The following is a 20,243-nucleotide window of genomic DNA, read 5'->3' as shown; positions in this document are numbered from 1 at the left end:
GCGTCTATACTAATTACGCGAGATGCCACAATCTGCCCAAGGAAATCCATGTGAGGCTTGCTAAAAAGGCGCTTAGAGACAAAACTCTCCATAAGGCTAGGGACCAGAATGTTACCTATAAAGGTCGTCAGATCACAATCTTAAAACAGATACCTAGGAGGGTGCGGGAGCAGAGACAGAACTACCAATTTATAACCTCACAGTTGAGGAAACATAATGTGCCTTATAGATGGTTGCTTCCTGAAGGGCTTCTGGTGACGTGGCAGGACCGGAAAGTTAAAATTGAGAATATACAAGATGCACAGGACTTTTGTGAAAACTTTTTTGGACTTAGCAAACATGAAAGAGATAAAGAAACAGTAAAGGAGGACCAGAGAGATCAGAAGGATGATTGGAGAACTGAGGGAGGAGCACAAGTATATCATGGGAAAAGAAAACAAGATGGGAGGAGGGGGGAAGGAGGAGTAGAAGAGTACAGAATAGAGACTCGCCTGACAGCAAAATCTAAAGGGATCAATAGATAAAAATGGACCAAGGAGTGAGACTATTGACGGTGAATGTCAATGGCCTCAATGCTCCAACAAAGAGAAGATGTATTTTATCGAAAATTTTTAAAGCTAAAGTGGATATAGCATGTTTGCAAGAAACTCATATTAAGTTATCTCAATCGAACTTATTGAAATGTCCAAAAGCAGGGAAATTATTTGTAGTGGCCACAGAGGAGAGAAAGAGAGGAGTAGCAATTTACATAAAGGAACATCTCTTGCCGAAACAACTTTTTTCAGATGAGGAAGGAAGAATGTTAATACTGGAAGTGGAATTATTACAGAGTAAGGTATTATTAATAGGAATCTACGCTCCTAATACCAAACAGGGATCTTTCTTTTGAAGAGTACGACGGGAAATTCGAGATTTGGAATATGAGCAAGTATGTCTCTTAGGCGACTTTAATGCAGTAATCAATAAGACACGGGATTATAAAACCGGGAAAAATCTAAAAGGGAAAAATAGAGGACAAGGTAAGAGGATTTTACCAGCCATTTGTAATGAAATGACGGATGAATTGGGACTGAAAGATATTTGGTGTGAGCATAATTCGACGGTTGAACAATTTACTTATTATTCCCCCGCCATAAATCGTGGTCCAGGCTGGACATGATTTGGTTGTCGCAAGAGCTTAGCACTCAAGTGATGGAGGTTAACATCATGCCGAATGATTGGGCGGACCACAATCCAGTATTAACTGTCTTAAAGAAGGAAAGGAAGAATAGGAAGAGATGGATGATAAGATCGGAGATTTTGAAAGAATCTGAATTTATGCAAAAGTTCAAGACAGAAGTGACCTTCTTTTTTCAAGAAAATAGGACACCAGGAATGCCTCTTCAAATAGTGTGGGATGCTGACAAAGCCTTTATAAGGGGTCTTATCATTAAACACATGGCCATTAAACGGAAAAAAGAAGAACAAGATAGGGGTGAGATAATAAGTAAATTAACAAAGGCTGAGGAACAACTGTAACATAACCCATTGACCACTGAAGTAAAAGAACAGATAATATTGTTGAAACACCAACTTAATCTTTTGGACCTGGAAGTGATGAAGGATAAGATAAAGGTGGCAAGGCAGAAACACTTTGAGTCAGCCAATAAATTAGGAAGATGGCTCACATTTGGACTAAAAAAGGAGAAACAGTGTAGACGAATTGAACAATTAGAAGGTAAGGATGGGAATTTAATAAGAGATAAGGGAGAGAAAGAAAGAATTGCGGTGGACTTCTATAAGGAATTATATAGGAAGAAGGAGATTTTGGCAGGAGAGACGAAAAAGTATATAGATAATTCGGATTTACCTAGGATATCTAATTTGACGAAACAAATTTTGGAAGAGGAAATTACTTTAACAGAGATTGAAAAAGCAGTAAAGAAGCAGGAGAATTCAAAAACACCGGGCACAGATGGACTCCCGGCTGAGTTATACAAAGTATTGTTTGAAGTAATGGGGGAACACATGAAGGATTTATTTAATGAGGTGCTTGGGAAAGCAGAAATTCCCCATTCATGGAGGGAGGCCAATATTAGCTTAATACCTAAAGAAGATCCCCCTCCGACAGATATAAAAAACTATAGACCAATATCCCTCCTGAACTCAGATTATAAAATATTTACAGCAATTTTAGCAAATAGATTAAAAGGGTTTCTAAATGAATTTATACATATTGATCAAAACGGGTTTTTACCGTCACGACAATTACGAGATAATCTGAGAGTTATGCTAAATGTACTTGAATACTATGAAAACCATCCAGGCAAACAGGTTGCTTTAGTTTTTATAGACGCCCAGAAAGCATTTGACAGGGTCAACTGGGAGTTTATACTATTACAATTAGAACACATGGGCTTTGGACAAAGATTTTTAAATGCAATTAAAGCCATGTACTCCAAACAAACTGCCAGATTATTGATAAATGGTGATTTGACGGAAGAATTCCCTATTGGTAAAGGTACAAGACAGGGTTGCCCTCTCTCCCCCTTACTCTTTATATTATCGTTAGAGACCTTACTGCGTAAAATAAGAAATGAGGAAGGAATAAAAGGCCTTAAAATTAGAGATCAGACATACAAAACCCACGCCTTTGCAGACTATATGGCCTTTATTTTGGGAGGAATATGAGTCAAGCTCATAGAAATGGCCACTTTAAACCAGATTATTACAAGATCTACCATACAGAGCATGAGTCCATACAAAGGAATAAGGAATAGAATGTTGATGATCCTCAAAAAGTGTGTACTCAGCTAGAAACCAATGAACAATGGGATCGTATTTGTTAGAATGAATTCATGCTATCCAGTGACATGAGTGTTACAAAAACTCATGGGCCAGCCTCAGATGCTTTAGTGGAAGCAATTGAGAAATTTTATGGCAAATTGCAAGAAAGGCTAAATGCAGCATAAAGAAAGAAGGTAGTGGGTATTTGGAATGCAGAAACTGGAAAAATAGAGGAATTATGAATTATTGGAATATTTCAATTATGTAAAGCAATCATATTAAGTTTTTAAAAGAGTATTCTTTATTTATTGCATCACCTGTTTCAAGCAGCATAAATCAGGACATAGCCATAATCAGATAAACAACATCAGAATAAAAATGTTATATAATGAAAGATGGAGACTGTAGTTCAGTCAGGTTATTTTATATTCCAGTACTGATTACAGAATCACTCACGTATTATTGGTGGCAAATATATGGATTACAAATTTTAAAAGTTAAAAAGTTAAAGAGGCCATATATACTAGCTGTGTATGACCAGAAGATAAGTATATTACAGTAAAACACAGAAATTAGGACATATTGCTGTATATGCTTGATTTTTCAGGCAAGGAAAGTGGGATAAAACGAAATAATTAGGCAGACAGAGGTTTTAGAAAAAGAGATTTACTCTTTGCATCAGTGACTACAGCAAAGTCTGTGAGTTATATTAAGGAAAATGGTATTCCAGAACAATTGATTATTCTTCTGAAAAATCTTTACAATGAATAACAAGAAACCCTGAGAAAACTTAAATTGGAAGCTGTGGTCCAAGCAACATTATTTTGCTCAAGTGCACAATTCATACTCACTACAATTAAGATATTTACAGCTAAAGCATGAACTATGGCTATACAAGATCTGAACCTTGGCTGGGTACATTTCCAAGAGAGGAACCCAGGTGTTGGTTATGAAGATGCCAGACTGACATGGTAAGATCCATGGTAAGATCATGAATGGGGGCAGATTTATTGCAAACTGACCTGGCATTCCAAAGCAGTAACAGGACTCCGGGGCCATCTGATTATCTGGTACTGAAGGTGAATACTGAAGTCTAGATTGAAGAACCATTCTCCAGCAGTGACCCTGACATCCTTGAGTGCAGTTTGTCCACAATTTTGCCCTGTATTTTGAAGCATGATCCTGCTTCACCGACAGCTGTTGCCATCCTAATTCTGGAGAAGGGCTGAAAGGAAGGAGCAGAGATTTTGCAATCTGCCCTGGAAAATTCTCCTTCCACATTCTGTAGGTTGGTGCCTTTGAAACCATGGTCCATATCTTTCTTTATTGCAACTTTTACAGGGTTGTTCATCTTGAATTGGATTCTGGGCATTCTAATAATATTTATTTACATTGTTTATTCTCTAAATGTAAGAAAATTCTGATATACCATATGTAAACTCTACCCCCAGATGGCTGATAACAACTAATGATGTAGTTTAGGTACTTATTTTATTATATATGTTCCATGACCATACTGCTGCAATAAATTTACCCATGCCATTAGGGCCATTTAATTGGTAAAAACTATGCCCATGAATGTGCATATTATCAATCAAGTTTAGCCTTTTAAAGTATTCCTTTTTATATTACTTTATTTTATACCACACTGTTATAGTTTTGATATTTAGAATATTCATGTTATAGTTTATTGGTAAATTTTAATGATATTGTGATTTTACATTTCGCATTAGCTGTTTTTATTTATAGTTATTATCCTATGGTTTTATACAAATTATCCTTCTAGTTTTTGAATTTATACAGCCACTATATTATAAGAATGGCAGGGTGAAGTGTTGAAACCCTTATAATTTGAAATATGCAGACAATTTCACATTGTTATATGAAAATTAAAAAAAAAACAACATTGAGAAAAACCCATTATGCTCGTGAAAATTCTGGATTAACCTTGAGTGAAAGTGGTAAAGAGCTTTTCTTTTAAAAATAAAAAGGACATGATGATTGAGAAATAAAGAAGTTTAATTCTAGGAATAAAAATAATCACAAACTTTGACAAGAACTTAAAGATTAGGAAAATCTTTTGAGAACAAAGATCAAAATAATTAAAGCTATGTTTTTTTCCAGTAGTGATGTATAACTGTGAAATTGAACATGGTGAAAGAATTTTTTTAAAAAAAATTATGTGTTTGGAGACAGTAAAAATATAAAATTCATGAAGAACCAGTCAGTTTTAACCAAACAAAAACTTATTGGTCCCTTGAATCAATGAACGTGTGTACTTTGGACATACGATGTAAATGGTGAAGTAGAAACACATGGTACAGTAAGCTGGAAAAAGTCAAAGAATGCAAATATAACATTTAAGGCAAGTAGATGGATGGGACAATTTTTTTTTCTGAAATAGCCTTTGAAATAGCTATGGGCTCTTTTGTAACATTTATTCTTGTAAACAAAATAAGTAGATGAGCATTTGTCCATACTGTGACTAGGAAGTTGAATCTGAATTGAAGGAACCTAATTCTATTTTTTTCCCAGTCCATAGATTTTATTTGAAGTTAAAATAGATTTCCATTCTTATTCCCCCATTACCTTTGCTTCCCACACCACTTGCCAAATATGTTTGCTCTACTGACGGTGAAGCATCAGCAATGGGAGGTGTACTGTCCTTCATGTATAATATGTCCAGTCAGTTGCTCTGCAACTTGGTAATAACTTGCATCCTAACATGCTGCAAAATAGCCCAAAAGGCCATAAAATGGGAAGGGTGTGAAGCATTAACAGAGACTAGCGATGACTGAGGAGAGAGATGGACAGCTGTCTTTTCCTTTCTTATTTGACACCAAGCTCATCCAGTAAGTGGAAAGAAAGGTAGATAGCATGTACGTGAATAAGTGTGGCTGGCTGAGAAGAAGAGAGAAACAGTGGATTTTACTAAGGTTGCAAATAAGAAAAACTGATTACATTATACAACATTTTTTTTTGACATTTCTGAATAGACTGTATGAAAAATAAATAAGTCTGCAGTTCTAAAGAAAAGCTTTTCTGCAGTCTCTTTTATGCGTCTGGTCTCTATTTGCTGCGTATGCTTCCAAACCAGCAGATTGGCTGATGTGCATAGGTTAAAAAATAGTAGCACATTGCTGTGCTAATTATAACAGCCTCAACTGTCTTAGCAATAGGTGACAAATTTGTGAATGTTACATGGAAAATGTTGCTTCCTTATTTCATATAATATGTAAAAGAAACAGATGGTTGCTATAAGATGAATGAATGTACAGTATTGTTTATTAGAATAATTGCCAGAATATTAAAACATTTTTCTGGCCAAAAGCTGTATTTATTGAGGATCTATTTGAACTAGTTAATAAAAATCTGTTAGTTATGAACTTTGGCTTTCATCTTGAGAGGTTTTAATCAGTTTAACCATTACGATGCAGCTTCACATGTTATCTGACAACAAGGTTGCCTTGCATAGGTACAAAACTCGGCCTAAGGCAAATGCCACACACCAGGTTTATTAAACATTTATGCAATTTACATTTTCAGACTACTTCCTAAGTCCTGAATCAATGACAAGAGCAATGTGTGTATCTCACTACATGACCAATTGCTTGATATTTTGGAATTCCTGACAATGATTTTGTTTCTGTGTCCTGCTCTTGAATGTTGTTGTGTGGAGTGTTAATTCTTTAAAAATGTTTACTGTGTAAACATTCTGCTTATTATTTAGTCCCATGTTTTCATTAAACATTAAACCTCAGGGCATAAAAATTCCTAAAAATCTTTCTTTCTTTACAGAGCTTGTGTCATCTTGGGCGTGATATTTCTTCTGTCTTCTTTATGTATAGTGATCAAAGCCATCCATGACCTTGCAACTAGGTTGCTTCCAGAAGTGGTAAGATCTTTTTTTAAAAATAGTAATAATAATAATCCTAAATTTCAATGTTTCAGTAAGAAAGGTGGTTATGCAGCTGCATGTGCTCTTTTGTAATTTTGCATAGTTCTATGGCAAGTTTATCTTTTATAGCATCAAACAACGTGATGTCAATTTTATCTTTTGTATTAACATACCAATCCATTCACTTCTAGAAATAAAAAATTCCAGAAATGTGCTGTGGCCAAAAGTTGGATTAGGAGTAGTTAGCATTGGGGTAATGTTAAAAAACTGGAATTTGCTCAGATTTCCTGAGTTGTAATCTGCAGTGTATGTTACAGTTGAGGAAATTTTGTAACGGTACAGTACAAGGTTATTCAGAATAGTTGCAACGATAGGAAATAAGTGGTGCTCTTGTGCCTAAGATTCTAGAGTGCCTAAGCTATTTCCTCTATTGTAGCTAAATGTTGTTAAGGAAGTACTGTTTTCTTGAGGTTCTACAGACTTAGAGCTGTTTAAAGTGAAATTATATTCTCCAAAATCCTCTTTTATGTAGAATCAAGACTGCACTTATTATTATTGTTCATCGCATATTCAGCCAGATGTTTAGGCTAGATTTGGCATTTTTATCGATCTGTTGAGTCCTTCCCAAGGACATGAGATAGCCAGATGTTGCTGTTTGATGGTAGTAAAGCAGTGGTGGGTTGCTCCCGGTTCGCACCGGTTTGTGCAAACCATTGGCGAAAATTTGGCCAAGGTTGCAGAACTGGTAACGGTGGCCAGCTGGCCACGCCCCCGAACCGGTTCCCCCCGGACGCCATGCTTCTTGCCGCCATGTTCTTCACGCACGTGCATCCCATTGCCTTGCAAGTCCAATGGGATGCACATGCGCCAGGAACATGGTGGCAACAGCAGCAGCTTTTTCTGCCGATATGTTTTGGCGGCCTGCAGAGAAAGCGGCTGCCAAAGAAGCCTTTTCGGAGGCTTTTTTGCCTGCTGCTTTCCAGCAGTTGCGGCTGGCTGGGGGCTGCCGAAAACTACAGTCAGTTTGCCTTCCGGACTGTGGACCAGCCGTGGAAGGTAAGCACCCTAAACAATGAGGCGGTGGTGGGGGAGGAAGGCAGGCAAGCGGGCCTGGCCACGGGGATTTCCTGGACGCCCCTCTGCTGCTCCCACGCCACTGATGTCTGCAGTGGCAAAAGCCACGCAGGAAAAGTCCCTGGGGGTTCCGGGACTCCCTGCCGCCACCGCCGCTGTAGCCCCCCCCCAGCTGACGATCTCAGCTTGGATCGTGAGAGGCATTTAAAAGAAAAAAACTTTAAAAGAAAAAAAAATTTTTTTCTTATAAATGGCTCTCATGATCCAAGCTGAGTTGCCTGATCGGCAGAGGTTTTTTTTTAAAAAACCCTCTGCCAATCAAGCAACTCAGCTTGGATCGTGAGAGCCATTTAAAAGAAAAAAACTTTTTTTCTTTTAAATGCCTCTCATGATCCAAGTTCTGACGAGGGCAAAAGCCGCGCAGGAAAAGTCCCTGGGAGTTCCGGGACTCCCTGTCGCCGTCGCCTTGCCGCCCCCCCCCCCCACCAAGCTGATGATCTCAGCTTGGATCGTCAGAGCCATTTAAAAGAAAAAAACTTTAAAAGAAAAAAAGTTTTTTTCTTATAAATGGCTCTCACGATCCCAGCTCAGTTGACTGATTGGCAGAGGGCTTTTTAAAAACCCTCTGCCAATCAGGCAACTCAGCTTGGATTGTCAGAGCCTTTTGAAAGCATTTTTTTATAACCTCTTCACAGAAGAGGTTGTAGAAAAAATGGTTTTAAAAGTAAAAAAAAAAAATTGGCCGCGCCCACCCAGTCACATTACCCCACCACCACCAGCAAGCCATGCCCATAGAACCAAGCCATGCCCACAGAAGCTAAAAAAAAATTTAGATTTCACCATTGAGGGTGGGAGAGAGAGAGTGAAAGAAAGAAAGAGAGGGAGAGAAAAAGAGACAAAGAAAATGAGAGAGAGAAAAAAAAAAGAAAGAAGGGAGAGACAAGAAAGAAAAAGATAGATACAAAGAAAGAAAGAGAAAGAAGGAAAGGAAGGGAGGGAAAAAGAATGAAAGAAAAAGAGACACAGAAAAAAAAGAAAGGAAGGAAGGAAGGGAGAGACAGAAAGAAAGAGAGAAAGAAAGAAGGAAGGAAGAAGGGAGAGGGAAAAAAGAATGAAAGAAAAAGAGACAGAAAAAACAAAGAAAGAGAAAGAAAGGAAGGGAGAGACAAAGAAAGAGAGAAAGAAAGAAAGAAAGAAGGAAAGAAGAAGGGAGAGGGAAAAAAGAATGAAAGAAAAAGACAGAAAAAACAAAGAGAAAGGACGGAAGGAAGGGAGAGACAAAGAAAGAGAGAGAGAAAGAGAAAGAAGGAAAGAGGAAGGGAGAGAAGGAAAAAAAGAATGAAAGAAAAAGAGACAGAAAAAACAAAGAAAGAGAAAAGAGAAAGAAAGGAAGGAAGAGGAAGGGAGGGAGAGATGAGAGGAAGGAAGGAAGGAAGGAAGGAACACAAACCCTGGCACTAGACGTGGCTTCAGAAGACGCTTTGAAACAGGACAACAATCTAGGGCTGGAAGGGACCTTAGAGGCTATCTAGTCCAACCCCCTGCTCCAGCAGGAAACCTTACTGGATTATTTTGGCGCCTCTAACAGAGAGGAAAATTGTCAGAAAGGAGAAGTTTACTAGGACGAGGCTGCCATGCAGAGAAAGGCAGAGATAGTCCTTGATTTATGACCAGAATTGAGCCCAAAATTTTGGTTGCTAAGCAAGAGTGTTGTTAAGTGACTTTCACCACATTTTACTCAATCCATGATCTCTCCTGGCTCTAGCAGGCTAGGGAAGCAAATCTGAAGGCGTGTGTAATGTTCTAAATGTACAGAAGTTATAGTTAAATGTGTGGCAGAAAGTAGACTCTGGGTGTGTTTTTCCAAAAGTAGTGAGGGAGGTTGAATATGTATAGTTTTAGAAGAGGTGTGTGTGTGTGTGTATGTGTACACACACATACAGTATATATAGTAAATAATGTATCTTTTTGTGTGCCTATACACTATACTATGTAATATGTATGTACACATATGGCATATGTACATAGGATTAAATAGTATATTTTGGATGTTTAGTAGTAGTAAATAAATAGACAGGGAAATTGTATCTCGTTGAGGCCTTTGAGGCGAGGAGAGGCCAGGCACCCTAACCATAACCCTTGACATAAGTGACGTCAAGCTGGCCATGCCTACCCAGTCACATGACCACCCAGCTATGCCCACCCAGTCACATGACCACCCAGCCTCGCCCAGTCACGTGACCACCAAGCCACGCTGAGTCACGTGACCACCAAGCCACTCCCACACAGTCACATGGCCACCAAGCCACGCCCACCAAATAAGCCACGCCCACAAAACCGGTAGTAAAAAATTTAAAACCCACCCCTGGGTTGGTTGGATTTGCACTCAGCTGCCCAGTACCCCTTTTTCTCACCCTTGAAACAGGCAGTGGAAAATCATTGAGGGCTCTGGGTGCATGCCTACGCTTTTGGGATTTCTCTCCTTTTCAGGAAGGATTTCTGCCACCCCTTCCCTGGGTGATGTTTGTTTCAAGCTAGATCGATTTCTAACTCTTCCCCCAGCATGCACCAGCCATGAAGGGTACGGGGGCCCTCCTGGAGATGCAGGTGTTATACTATATGTAGACCTTGTTGCTTAGCCTGTCTTTGAAGAGCCAATGAGGATGTTTTGTGGCCAGTCAGTGAGCCTGCAAGCCAGGTCACAGAACTCTTGACTACTCAATCACACTCTTCCGTCCTTGGCTGATGGCCTTGCGGTCAGCCAGTGGGTCTTTGAATCATTTGTGGAGTGCCACCATGAACCCATTGAAGTTCCTCAGCTCTCAGTTGTCATTATGGAGGGTGACCATCCACCTTGCTGCAACTCCTTCTAGGGCCATGGTGGCGCATCTCATCTTGCTGCCTTCTGTAGCTATTTTGGGACCATATCCCTGCATGTAGGTCCAAACCTGGGCTAAAAAGAACCCCAGCTGCTGGGGATCGCCATCAAACGTCATGCCCAGTGGAGGGGTCTTGCGGTTCCTCCTCCTTACTGATGTCAGCCCCACAGGGGGACCGTGCTGATTTGCCCCCCTAGGTTTGGGGTAATGGAGGTCGCCGCTGCTGCTGACCCAGCTCTGGTGTTGCCCACTGCAGTGGATGCTGTCACCCTGCCAGTTGCTGTGTCTGGAAGAGGCTTGTTATTGGGTTTGCACTTTGGGCAAGGGTTTTGCATGCCTTGAGGTTCTCAAAAGCTCCCCACATAAACTTTATGACTTACTCCATCACACAGTCAGCCTGGCCATGCTCTCCACTCATCTCCTCTTCCTCCTCCAGCTCCATTTGCTGTTCCTATTTGTGGCTGCCACAGCTCAATTTGCTGTTCTCATCAGTGGCTGCCACAGCTTCCACAAGTAAAGGTCATCCCCATAGTTCTCTTTTCCCAATCCTACTTCCTCCTGACACCTGGGTCTTGGTAGATTACTGCAGTTTTGCAGTACTGCAGAGCAGTGGTGGGTTCCCCCTGGTTCCGCCCGGTTCCGCCAAGCCAGTAGCGGTGATGATATGACATCACCAAACCGGTTCTGCCCCCCACCCCCCGCATTATTCTTACCTTTTATTTGGCCCCACCCCCAATCTATTGCTACCTCCTGAGTCCCAGCTGATGGCTAGAGGGAAAAAACCAGTTTAAACTCTTGCTGCGGGGCTTCAAAGGGCCGCCCTACAGCTGATCAGTATTAAAAGAAAACAAATGAGTAGACCAGTGCCTGCAAAAATAAATGGGTAGATCAGTGCCTGCAAAAATACATGAGTAGATCAGTGCCTGCAAAAATAAATGGGTAGACCAGTGCCTGCAAAAATACATGGGTAGACCAGTGCCTGCAAAAATACATGAGTAGATCAGTGCCTGCAAAAATAAATGGGTAGACCAGTGCTTTGTATTCCCTTCCTGCTCTTCTAAATTTCTTCTCATCTTGGATACATTTGCAGCATTGTCTGTGACCAAACTGTGTACTAGACATTTGAATTTTTGTTCACATGTTGTTATAGCTTTTACTGCCACTTCTTGTAAGTATTCTGCTGTGTGTGCATTTCCTGACGTATCAATTGTTTGTGCAAGGAAGACTTTCCCTTCTTCTGTTGTTATACAAGCACATACAATAGGATCATTGTGGACATTACTCCACCCATCAATACTTAGGTTAATAATTCTACCCTCCAGAGCTGTTGCACATTGCTCCATTTCTCTGTCATATACTTTATCCAGCAGTTTCCCTGCAAAATCTGCTCTGCTGGGTGGACTGTATCCTGGTCTCAGTGACTGAACTATATTAATGAAATGTGGGTTCTCAGTCAGACGGAAAGAAGAGTTCGTTGCATAAACAAACTGGGCAATTTTTTCATCAATTAACTCTTTTTCTAACCTGCTAGTTTTTATCACAAACTTATCTATGGTGGTTCCAGGAGGGAAGGGTTTTTTCTTTCTTTTAGGTGATAGTGATATGTGGCTGTGGGTGTCTGATGATGATGATGCTAATGAAGCACTATCCTGGATGGATAACTCTGAAACTGTAGAACAGGAGGAGGATGGTGATCTTGAAGGTGGATAGTTTCCAGAATCCATGAATTCCCCTAAACAAAAAAAGTCAATGCTGTTATTTTATTGTTTATACAATTTCTGCTTATTGTACACAGCACTGCCCCAAAAGGAATATTTTCTTTTCTTCATAACTGTACCAAATGACAGTAACATGCAGTAATAATAAGAAATATAATTTTGTTCAAACATGACAGTTCAAGGCAGTCTTTAGAAATATGATTCAATAAAAATGTTTACCAACCTGAAGATCCTGCCTGTTCAAATGTGTTTCTTTGGTCATCTTCATCACAGCACTTCTCATGATGTTGCCTCATTCGGGCCACCAGGCCTTGCATTTCTTTGATGCAGTGTTTGCAGTTTGCACGCATGCCTGCCTTACCGATAGGTAAAGGAAAGTCATTAAAATATTGCCAAACTGGGTCTCTTTTACGGTCTGCTGCCATTATAGTTTTTTTCCTCCAAGGAAAGAATGTGATAAACCTCAGGTCATACACACAAAAAGATCCAAAGACTTGTCTGTCTGTGGCTGTGCAGTATTGTGCTCAGAAAGTTTCACTTTCATTTTGTACTCCTTGTCTGCTTGCCCCTTCCTCCTCACACTTAGTTTCACTTTCTTCTTGTGCAGATCTATTCCACTCCAAACAATCAGAAAAATATTGTTTCTGTTCTATTCACTGAACTTCTTGAAACTTAGCACTGAAGGGGTTGATTCTGTATTCATAAGTTTGTAGAACAATAGGATTAAGGTCTTTTTCTCAACTCTGTTCATGTTATAACATTTTTGCTGTGAAGGGAGAGGCATGTGATCTCTGCTAAGTCAAATTCAGTTTTGAGAACTGCAAAAGCAAACCAAGCATCTGTGATAATATCTTGTAGGCAGAGAAACTGCCCAATAATCTTACAAAAACCTCTGGAATTAATGGATTAATCCATTGTGAATGGATTAATGGAATTTATTTACCAAAAAAATTAAACATATACAGCCTTATTCTACATAATTAAAAAAACTAATCTTTATTTCATGATGGAATAACCTTTGGATGGTAAATATTTTCCTCAAAAAGCATTTTATTAAAAAAAAAATCCGATTTAAATAAAAAAAATCCGATTTAAATAAAAAAAATCCGATTTAAATTAAAAAAAATCTGATTTTTTTGATTTTTTTAAAAAAATCATTGATTTTTATCCACCCTGCTAAGAATTATGTCTAGAAGAAAATCAACTAAATCCCCTGTAATAATGACATAAGGGAGCTTAGCTTGATAGATTTCTTAACTATCTTTCTTTGTACAATCATTTTACAAAGCTTGGTATGAAATTTTAACAACACGACTCCCATTTTCAGTCATGTGGCTTTGGCACAAACTTTCTTATACAAAATTTTCTCTTCATTAACTTTATTAAAGTTTTTTAAAAAAACAAACAAAAACAGATATTTACATCTTCTTTTCAACGTCTTCGCATCAGTAATCCATATTTATACATTTTCTCTTTCTTATCTTAATATATCTTTTATACATATATTTCTAGTATATCGTATATATACCATTATAATATATTCTATTAATCTAAATATTTTATTTACATTTAACATAATCAGGTACCTAAGATATTGAAACACTATTACCATGTTACCTCATGTCACTGGCTAGTATTTATGATGGTTGCAGTCTCCCAGGGTGATGTGATCACTTTTTGCAACCCGCTGACAAAGTCTGAATGGAGAAGCCAGATTCATTTAACAACCATGATGCTAACTGAACAACTGTAGTGATTCACTTAACAACTGCAGCAAGAAAGTTGTAAAATGGGGCAAAATTCACTTAATAACTGTCTTACTTAGCAATGGAAATTTTGGGCTCAATTGTGATCGTAAGTCAAGAACTACCTGTATTAACAGGTAAATAGGTTGAGAAAGGAATGGGAGAGAAGAACACTCCTAAATCTTAGACTTTTATTCTAGTGAAACTTCTCTAAAGCTTCTTCAGCTATAGAAGTAGATCTGCTTTAAATCTCTGTTAACTGTAAGAACATGAAAAAGAAGACTTTGAGATATACAGTAGAGAATTCCAGCCATTTCTTTCAAAATGCATTTTGTCAGCTTCCAATTTTCAAGTTATTCATTGTCAAGTTATTCATTGTATGTCTAATGTAGTCCAGTATTCTAAGAATATTGAATCACAGTTTGAAACCCTCAGATTAAAAAGCTTGATTTGACATGATAACTTGCGTGTTTTCAAAGCTTCTAAGCAGTAGACCGTATCTCTGCAATTAAAGCCCATTAGAAGAGGCTTGCAAAACAAACTTACTTCTCAAATATGAATTTTTTTAAAGAGTTCAGGTTTGTCTGTCACATGTATTCTACTTTCCTATGTAAAGCAAGCTTGATCAGATTTGACAAGGACACATGAAGACGCTAGGATTTGATTCAAGTTTGTGATCAGAGATTCAATGGCAAGCCAATTTGATTTGAACCATTTTTATATTCAAGATTCTATTTAAAAAGATTGGTCTGTTTGGGCTATAATGGGAAAATTAAAACATGCCTGAAACTGTCTCCCTTTTGGGGAAAGTTTAGACAACTTTAAAATTTCAGTGGGATACCTTTAGGAGTTTTACCACAAAGTCTGGTAAAACTCCTTACCAGGAGGAAGTCTGCCCCTTTAGCAGGGATGAGAAAAGGATAACAAAACAGTCTCTAGGTTGTTTGGGTAGTAGTTGTAAGACAGCAGAATTATACAACAATGCCACAAAAATAGGCAAGTCATACAAAAGTACTTTGGGTAAGAAAATAGCCTTGCGATTCCATACCTCCAAAAGCAGTAAAAATTTTGGACAATGCCTGTATATGTTAGCCTGGCATCCATTCACTTCAATTTTCCCCAGTCGTGCAGGATTAAACAATTAGATTTGACTAAATCAGTAATTGTTTGCAATACAGGCAGCATCTGCATATGGCATGCAATTTTAATATGCTTGGATCCTGCTTTCATTCCCGTAGGGAACAAAACAAATCCTATATGTATTTCATCTACTACAACAAAGGAGGACACATTTATTCAGTAAAAGACATTTTGATATGATTATTTATGCATGACATTTACAGGACTTATTTGGCCGTCTATCTCACATGTTGACTTCATAAAAAAATATAGCTAAAAAGAAAAGTACCCTCCTCTTGAAGGCATTCAAGAGGACCCCTCTAACAAATGTCCCTCTATGTTGAGACAGAAATTTAGCAAATGTGAGAGCTTGAGGAAAGGATTGGTGGAGTGCTAAGAATACAAGAATGAAGATCAGTGGGCAGGAGTTGACAGTTGTGACATTTTGTGCAAGTGGAGTGCTTACCTGACTGTCTGAAATTCATATATTCGTTATTATATTCATCCAAGGATTTATGGAAAAGCATTTGGGAATAAAATATGATTAAAATGGTCCATCTTGTTTTTTTAAAAATACAATTTTGATCGTTCTCTTTAGTACCAAGTAAAAAGTTCAGAAAGTCATCTAATGAATATACTTGTTTATTTAAGTTTCTGTGTCATTCGAATAAATCAGACTCTGAGAAGTATACAATTTTTATATTTTATAGTAATTGTTACAATAATTAATATTAAAATAATGTAAATATACATTATTTACATGTATAAAGATCTATAAAACAATTCAGTCTAAAGTCATATTCCCATTTTTAAGTAAATATACAAGTGCTATTTCCCTCAAACAATCATAGCTGTTTTATATTGAAGGGCCCTTCAGAAGGATCAACTCTTCAATGCTCCATGAAATTTAAGCGGGAAGGAGCCATCGTTATCTCTAGTGGCAGACTGTTCTAGAGTCATCACAAAGATAGTTTGCCATCATATTTCTGAGGTCAACATGCCTCTCAGAGGTGGGACTTGCAGCCCACTTTTTTTCAAAGACCTCACTGAAGTGGCAGATTCCACTATCAGTATGCAGTCTCAAAAGATACTCAGATCATAAGCCATATAGGATTTTATTTATTTTATTTTTATTTTTTAAATTTATTTTTATATGCCGCCATTCTCTGGAGACTCAGGGCGGCTTACAGTGCGTTAAGCAATAGCCTTCATACTTTTGTATATTTTATACAAAGTCAGCTTATTGCCCCCACAAACGGGGTCCTCATTTTACCCACCTTAGAAAGGATGGAAGGCTGAGTCGACCTTGAGCCTGGTGAGAATTGAACTCGCAGTAATTGCAGGCAGCTGGATGTTAAATGCTGCCTTAGTAGGAGGCATTAGCCTCCTATGCCACTCAGGCTCCTTATTTTAAAGATAACAATCGGCAACTTGATTGTCCCCCACAAGCCAACCAGCAATCAATTTAGTTCCTACACTAGATGTAACATTTAGGCAAATCTGGGCTGCTCATTTTGAACCAGTTATAAGTTCTTAATGATCTTTTAGGGCAGTGTCATGTAGAGTAAGTTGCAATAGTCCAAATGTGAAATGACAAGAGGATTTCAAGTGTGAGGTGACCAGCCCCTATTCCAAGAACTAGTGTGCAAAATGGACTTGTGCAAAGGCCCTCCTGGCCATAGCCTCTACTTACTTTTCCTGTGACTCCAAGAGAATCCCAAAATATGACTGAGCATTGATGATAAAGCATAATCTTATCAAAAGCAAAAGAAGGGCTGCTTCCATAGTTAGTCATTTCTAAACCTATGGCTACTGTATCTTGTTAGGATTTAGTCAAGCAGAGATAATTGAAAAAATGTGACTGACCCAAGTTGGCTTTGGGTCTAAGGCGTGAATAAAATTCCTGTCTCCTGGTTTCTAACCTGATGCATTAACCACTACATCAAACTGGCTCTCAAATGGCATGGATTTGGATCATCATGATATTGATAGACTTGGTATGGATTTTCATTGTAGATCCCACTTGTAGAAGACTTTAGAGATTTTTATAATTAAAGTTTCAGTATTCACCATCTTACAACATTTAAGTATCCCAGTGCAAAGACTGAGAATTAAACATTAAAGACTGAATGTAGGCTGAAAGTTACTACTTCACAATTTGGTCATATGCAAACACGTATTTCTTCTCCCCTCGTGAAAACAGCACTTGCCATTTATTGTGCAGGAGCATTAGAGAGTTCAGAAATAGTAGGTTCTCTGCCACTTAAATGTGATTTTATGATCCGCTGTTTATAAATCAGTCTTTTAAATGAAGCTGCAATTCTTGATCTAGGCACAATGGCGACTTATATGAAACAATTATTAGGATTTTTTTTTTCATCCAGCAAAGGGATACCACAAGTGCTATTCTTGTTTGATCCTTATTGTATAGTTTCCATGGCAACCCTCCAGCAAATACATCTCAGTACACCTAGGAAAGTATTGAGATATATTTACTAAGAAGACACAATGTATGGTAAGATTAATACATTTCATAATAACATCTCAATAAGTGCGTAATGTAGAATAAAAATGATCTCTCTTCCCACCGTCATTGGAATTGAAAGTATTAAAAAAATACGTTAGTGCCCTTTTGTCTTTCTGTCTGATCAGGGAATTTTTGTCTTTACTTTTGTTGAAAGGTGATTGATTTTCCCTAAAATTTAAAGTATCGTGGCAGAAAGCTTGTAATGATGATGAAGTAGCCAAAAATAGCATTATTGTATATAAACGGAAAATATCCACAGGCTAAACACACAAACACAGAGAGAAATAACATAGAAGGCAACTCCCTAGAGATACGCTTGTAAGAATTAAGCATGGTTGCAAAAAACGGTCTATTGGAAGAAAAGTAATTATTGATGCTAGCAAGGCTTCCTACTGATATTTAATATTTTCCGATCACAAATAGAATATTATTTTATACTATTGCCTTTGTTCTTGCAATCACATTTTGCCTTTCTCTCTATCTCTATTTCTATCCACTTAAATATAAATATTCATACATTTTGTTTTCCATTTTTTTCAATAGAAGATGCGTTTTAAGAATAATAATAATTTAATAAAAATATTTAAAATAATTTTATTCTGCTTCTGTACCTAAAAAGCCTTAATGAAAAACAATACATTTATGGCACAACAGATAAATGAACATTGCTATTATATAATTTAATTCTGTTATCAATTAAACCAGCTTTAATTTTTGCCTTGGCTCCACTTATATCTTTCTATTTATCCCAGCTGCATATTTAGCCGACTTGTGCTGAAAGCCAAAATTGTACATCCATACCATATGGAGTCTTCCTTGCAACCAGAATCTGTGAGAGTTTATGAAAAAATAGAATGTAAAATCTGCTTACAAAACCATTTTTTTTCCTTTTTGGGTCACTTGGTTTAGCAAGTCTAGCAAACCATGGAATATCCACGAGTGCTTTTCTAGCCATTGTTAAAAACAAATGCAGCCTTTTTCGAGGTTTACAATGAAAAGAAAACGTAAGTTAAATATAACAGAAATATTTACATTTTTGAAAACAAAAACAAATCTTTCATCATATTTTTAAATATTTTTAATTGGTTTGTCATTTTAAATTGGGGCCAAATTAATATATATTCTTTTAATTGTTTTTAATGTTTGTATTGTATGTTTTTATCTGGCTGTACACCGCCCTGAGTCCCTCGGGAGAAGGTGCGGTATATAAATTCGAAATAAAATAAAAATAAAATAAAATAAATAAACCACTTCTATCTGGTAGAAATCAACTGGAAAGCCAGCTTGCTCTAAATGGTTAAGGCACCAGGCTAGAAAACAGGACATGGCGAGTTTTAGTCCCACCTTAGGCAAGAAACTTTGTGCTGGGTGACTTTGGGCCAGTCACTCAATTTCAGCCCAATCTTCCTTCTTGTTGTTGTTATGGGGAAAATAGAAGGCGGAAGAAGGATTAGGTATATTCTTTGCCTTGAGTTATTTATAAAAATATAACATTGACATATAACTGTAATGGAGCCTGCTCATTACAGTTGAATGTAGCAACAGTCATTATGTGAAGCAGCTCAGCTAACTTCCCATCCCAGTAAGAAGAGGAGTTACTCCTTGGAGGCCTAGTACAGGTCCACGTCCACCTACCCTGGCCCTCCCAAGGCCTCCCCCACCCCCCCGAGTTGCCCCATGCTCTATTTCCCACGCCTTGGGTCCCAAGAGGCCTTTTCTCACTCCCAGGGAGTCCTTCCAGGCCTTGGGCCTGATTCCCACCCACCCACCCTAGCCAAACACCTTCCTCCTCTTTGACCTTTTGAAGTGGTCCAAGGCTTTCCAGAGGGCTGGAATGGATTGCTTCATTGCATAGGTAATAAAGCAATCCATTTTGCTGCTTTAACGTGATTTGCACAGTGCTGCAAAATATTTCTGCGGCATTCAGAAGCTTCTGCAGTGCTATGCAGACCTTGTTAAGGCAGCAAAATGAAGCAGTTTGTCTGGCCTGCCCTTCTTCCCCAATACAAGGTCCGGAGAGCTTCAGAAGGTAAGTGCGGTGGGTTCTGGATGGGTGGGATGGGGGGAGGATGCTGCAGCAATTCTGTGATCAGTCATAAAGGTGAATGACCACAGGTGCTGTAGCCATTATAATTTTGAAACAGGGTCATATATCTTTTTCGGCATCTATTGTAACTTTGAATGTTCGTTAAGCGAACTGTTGAATCTCAAGGACTATCTGTAATAAAGGTGGGGTAGAAATAAACATATCAGTCAATACATATTAGGTTAACCTAACTTCCAAGGCAATCCTTTGTAAAGGTTTAAACTTAAATCTTCAGGTGCTCCAGGAACTTTGTGTTTTTTAGCCCCAGAATTCGTAAGTCTTCTCTCCCTCGTGGTTATTAAATGGTTGTTAAGCAAATTTGGCTTCCATAATTGACTTTGCTAGTCAGAAGCTAACTGGGAGGGTTGCCAATAGTGATCACATGACCACAAGATGCTGCAACAATCACAATCCAAGCACTTTGCCCCTTG

The 20,243-nt window shown here is 38.2% G+C and overlaps 1 protein-coding gene and 1 long non-coding RNA gene across 2 annotated transcripts in view; one reads left to right on the top strand and one right to left on the bottom strand.

Moving 5' to 3' along the window:
• TMEM163 (transmembrane protein 163) overlaps positions 1-20,243 on the top strand; it is a 101,300-nt gene that overhangs the window by 61,116 nt on the left and 19,941 nt on the right. Inside the window, exon 5 of the mRNA XM_034424003.3 lies at positions 6,565-6,661. Coding sequence (XP_034279894.1) covers positions 6,565-6,661 — 97 coding nt within the window. The remainder of the gene's footprint in view (positions 1-6,564; positions 6,662-20,243) is intronic.
• On the bottom strand, positions 12,210-12,684 carry LOC148116568 (uncharacterized). The gene is made up of 2 exons (XR_015733655.1): positions 12,559-12,684; positions 12,210-12,349 (listed from the first exon to the last, which is right to left on the bottom strand). It is a non-coding gene; the product is annotated as an uncharacterized LOC148116568 (long non-coding RNA).

This window comes from Pantherophis guttatus, chromosome 1, assembly GCF_059756535.1.
Source record: "Pantherophis guttatus breed Tessera chromosome 1, ASM5975653v1, whole genome shotgun sequence".
Lineage (NCBI taxonomy): Eukaryota > Metazoa > Chordata > Lepidosauria > Squamata > Colubridae > Pantherophis > Pantherophis guttatus.
Note: the sequence above shows the minus strand (reverse complement) of the source record. Positions and strands in the feature narration are given on the sequence as shown.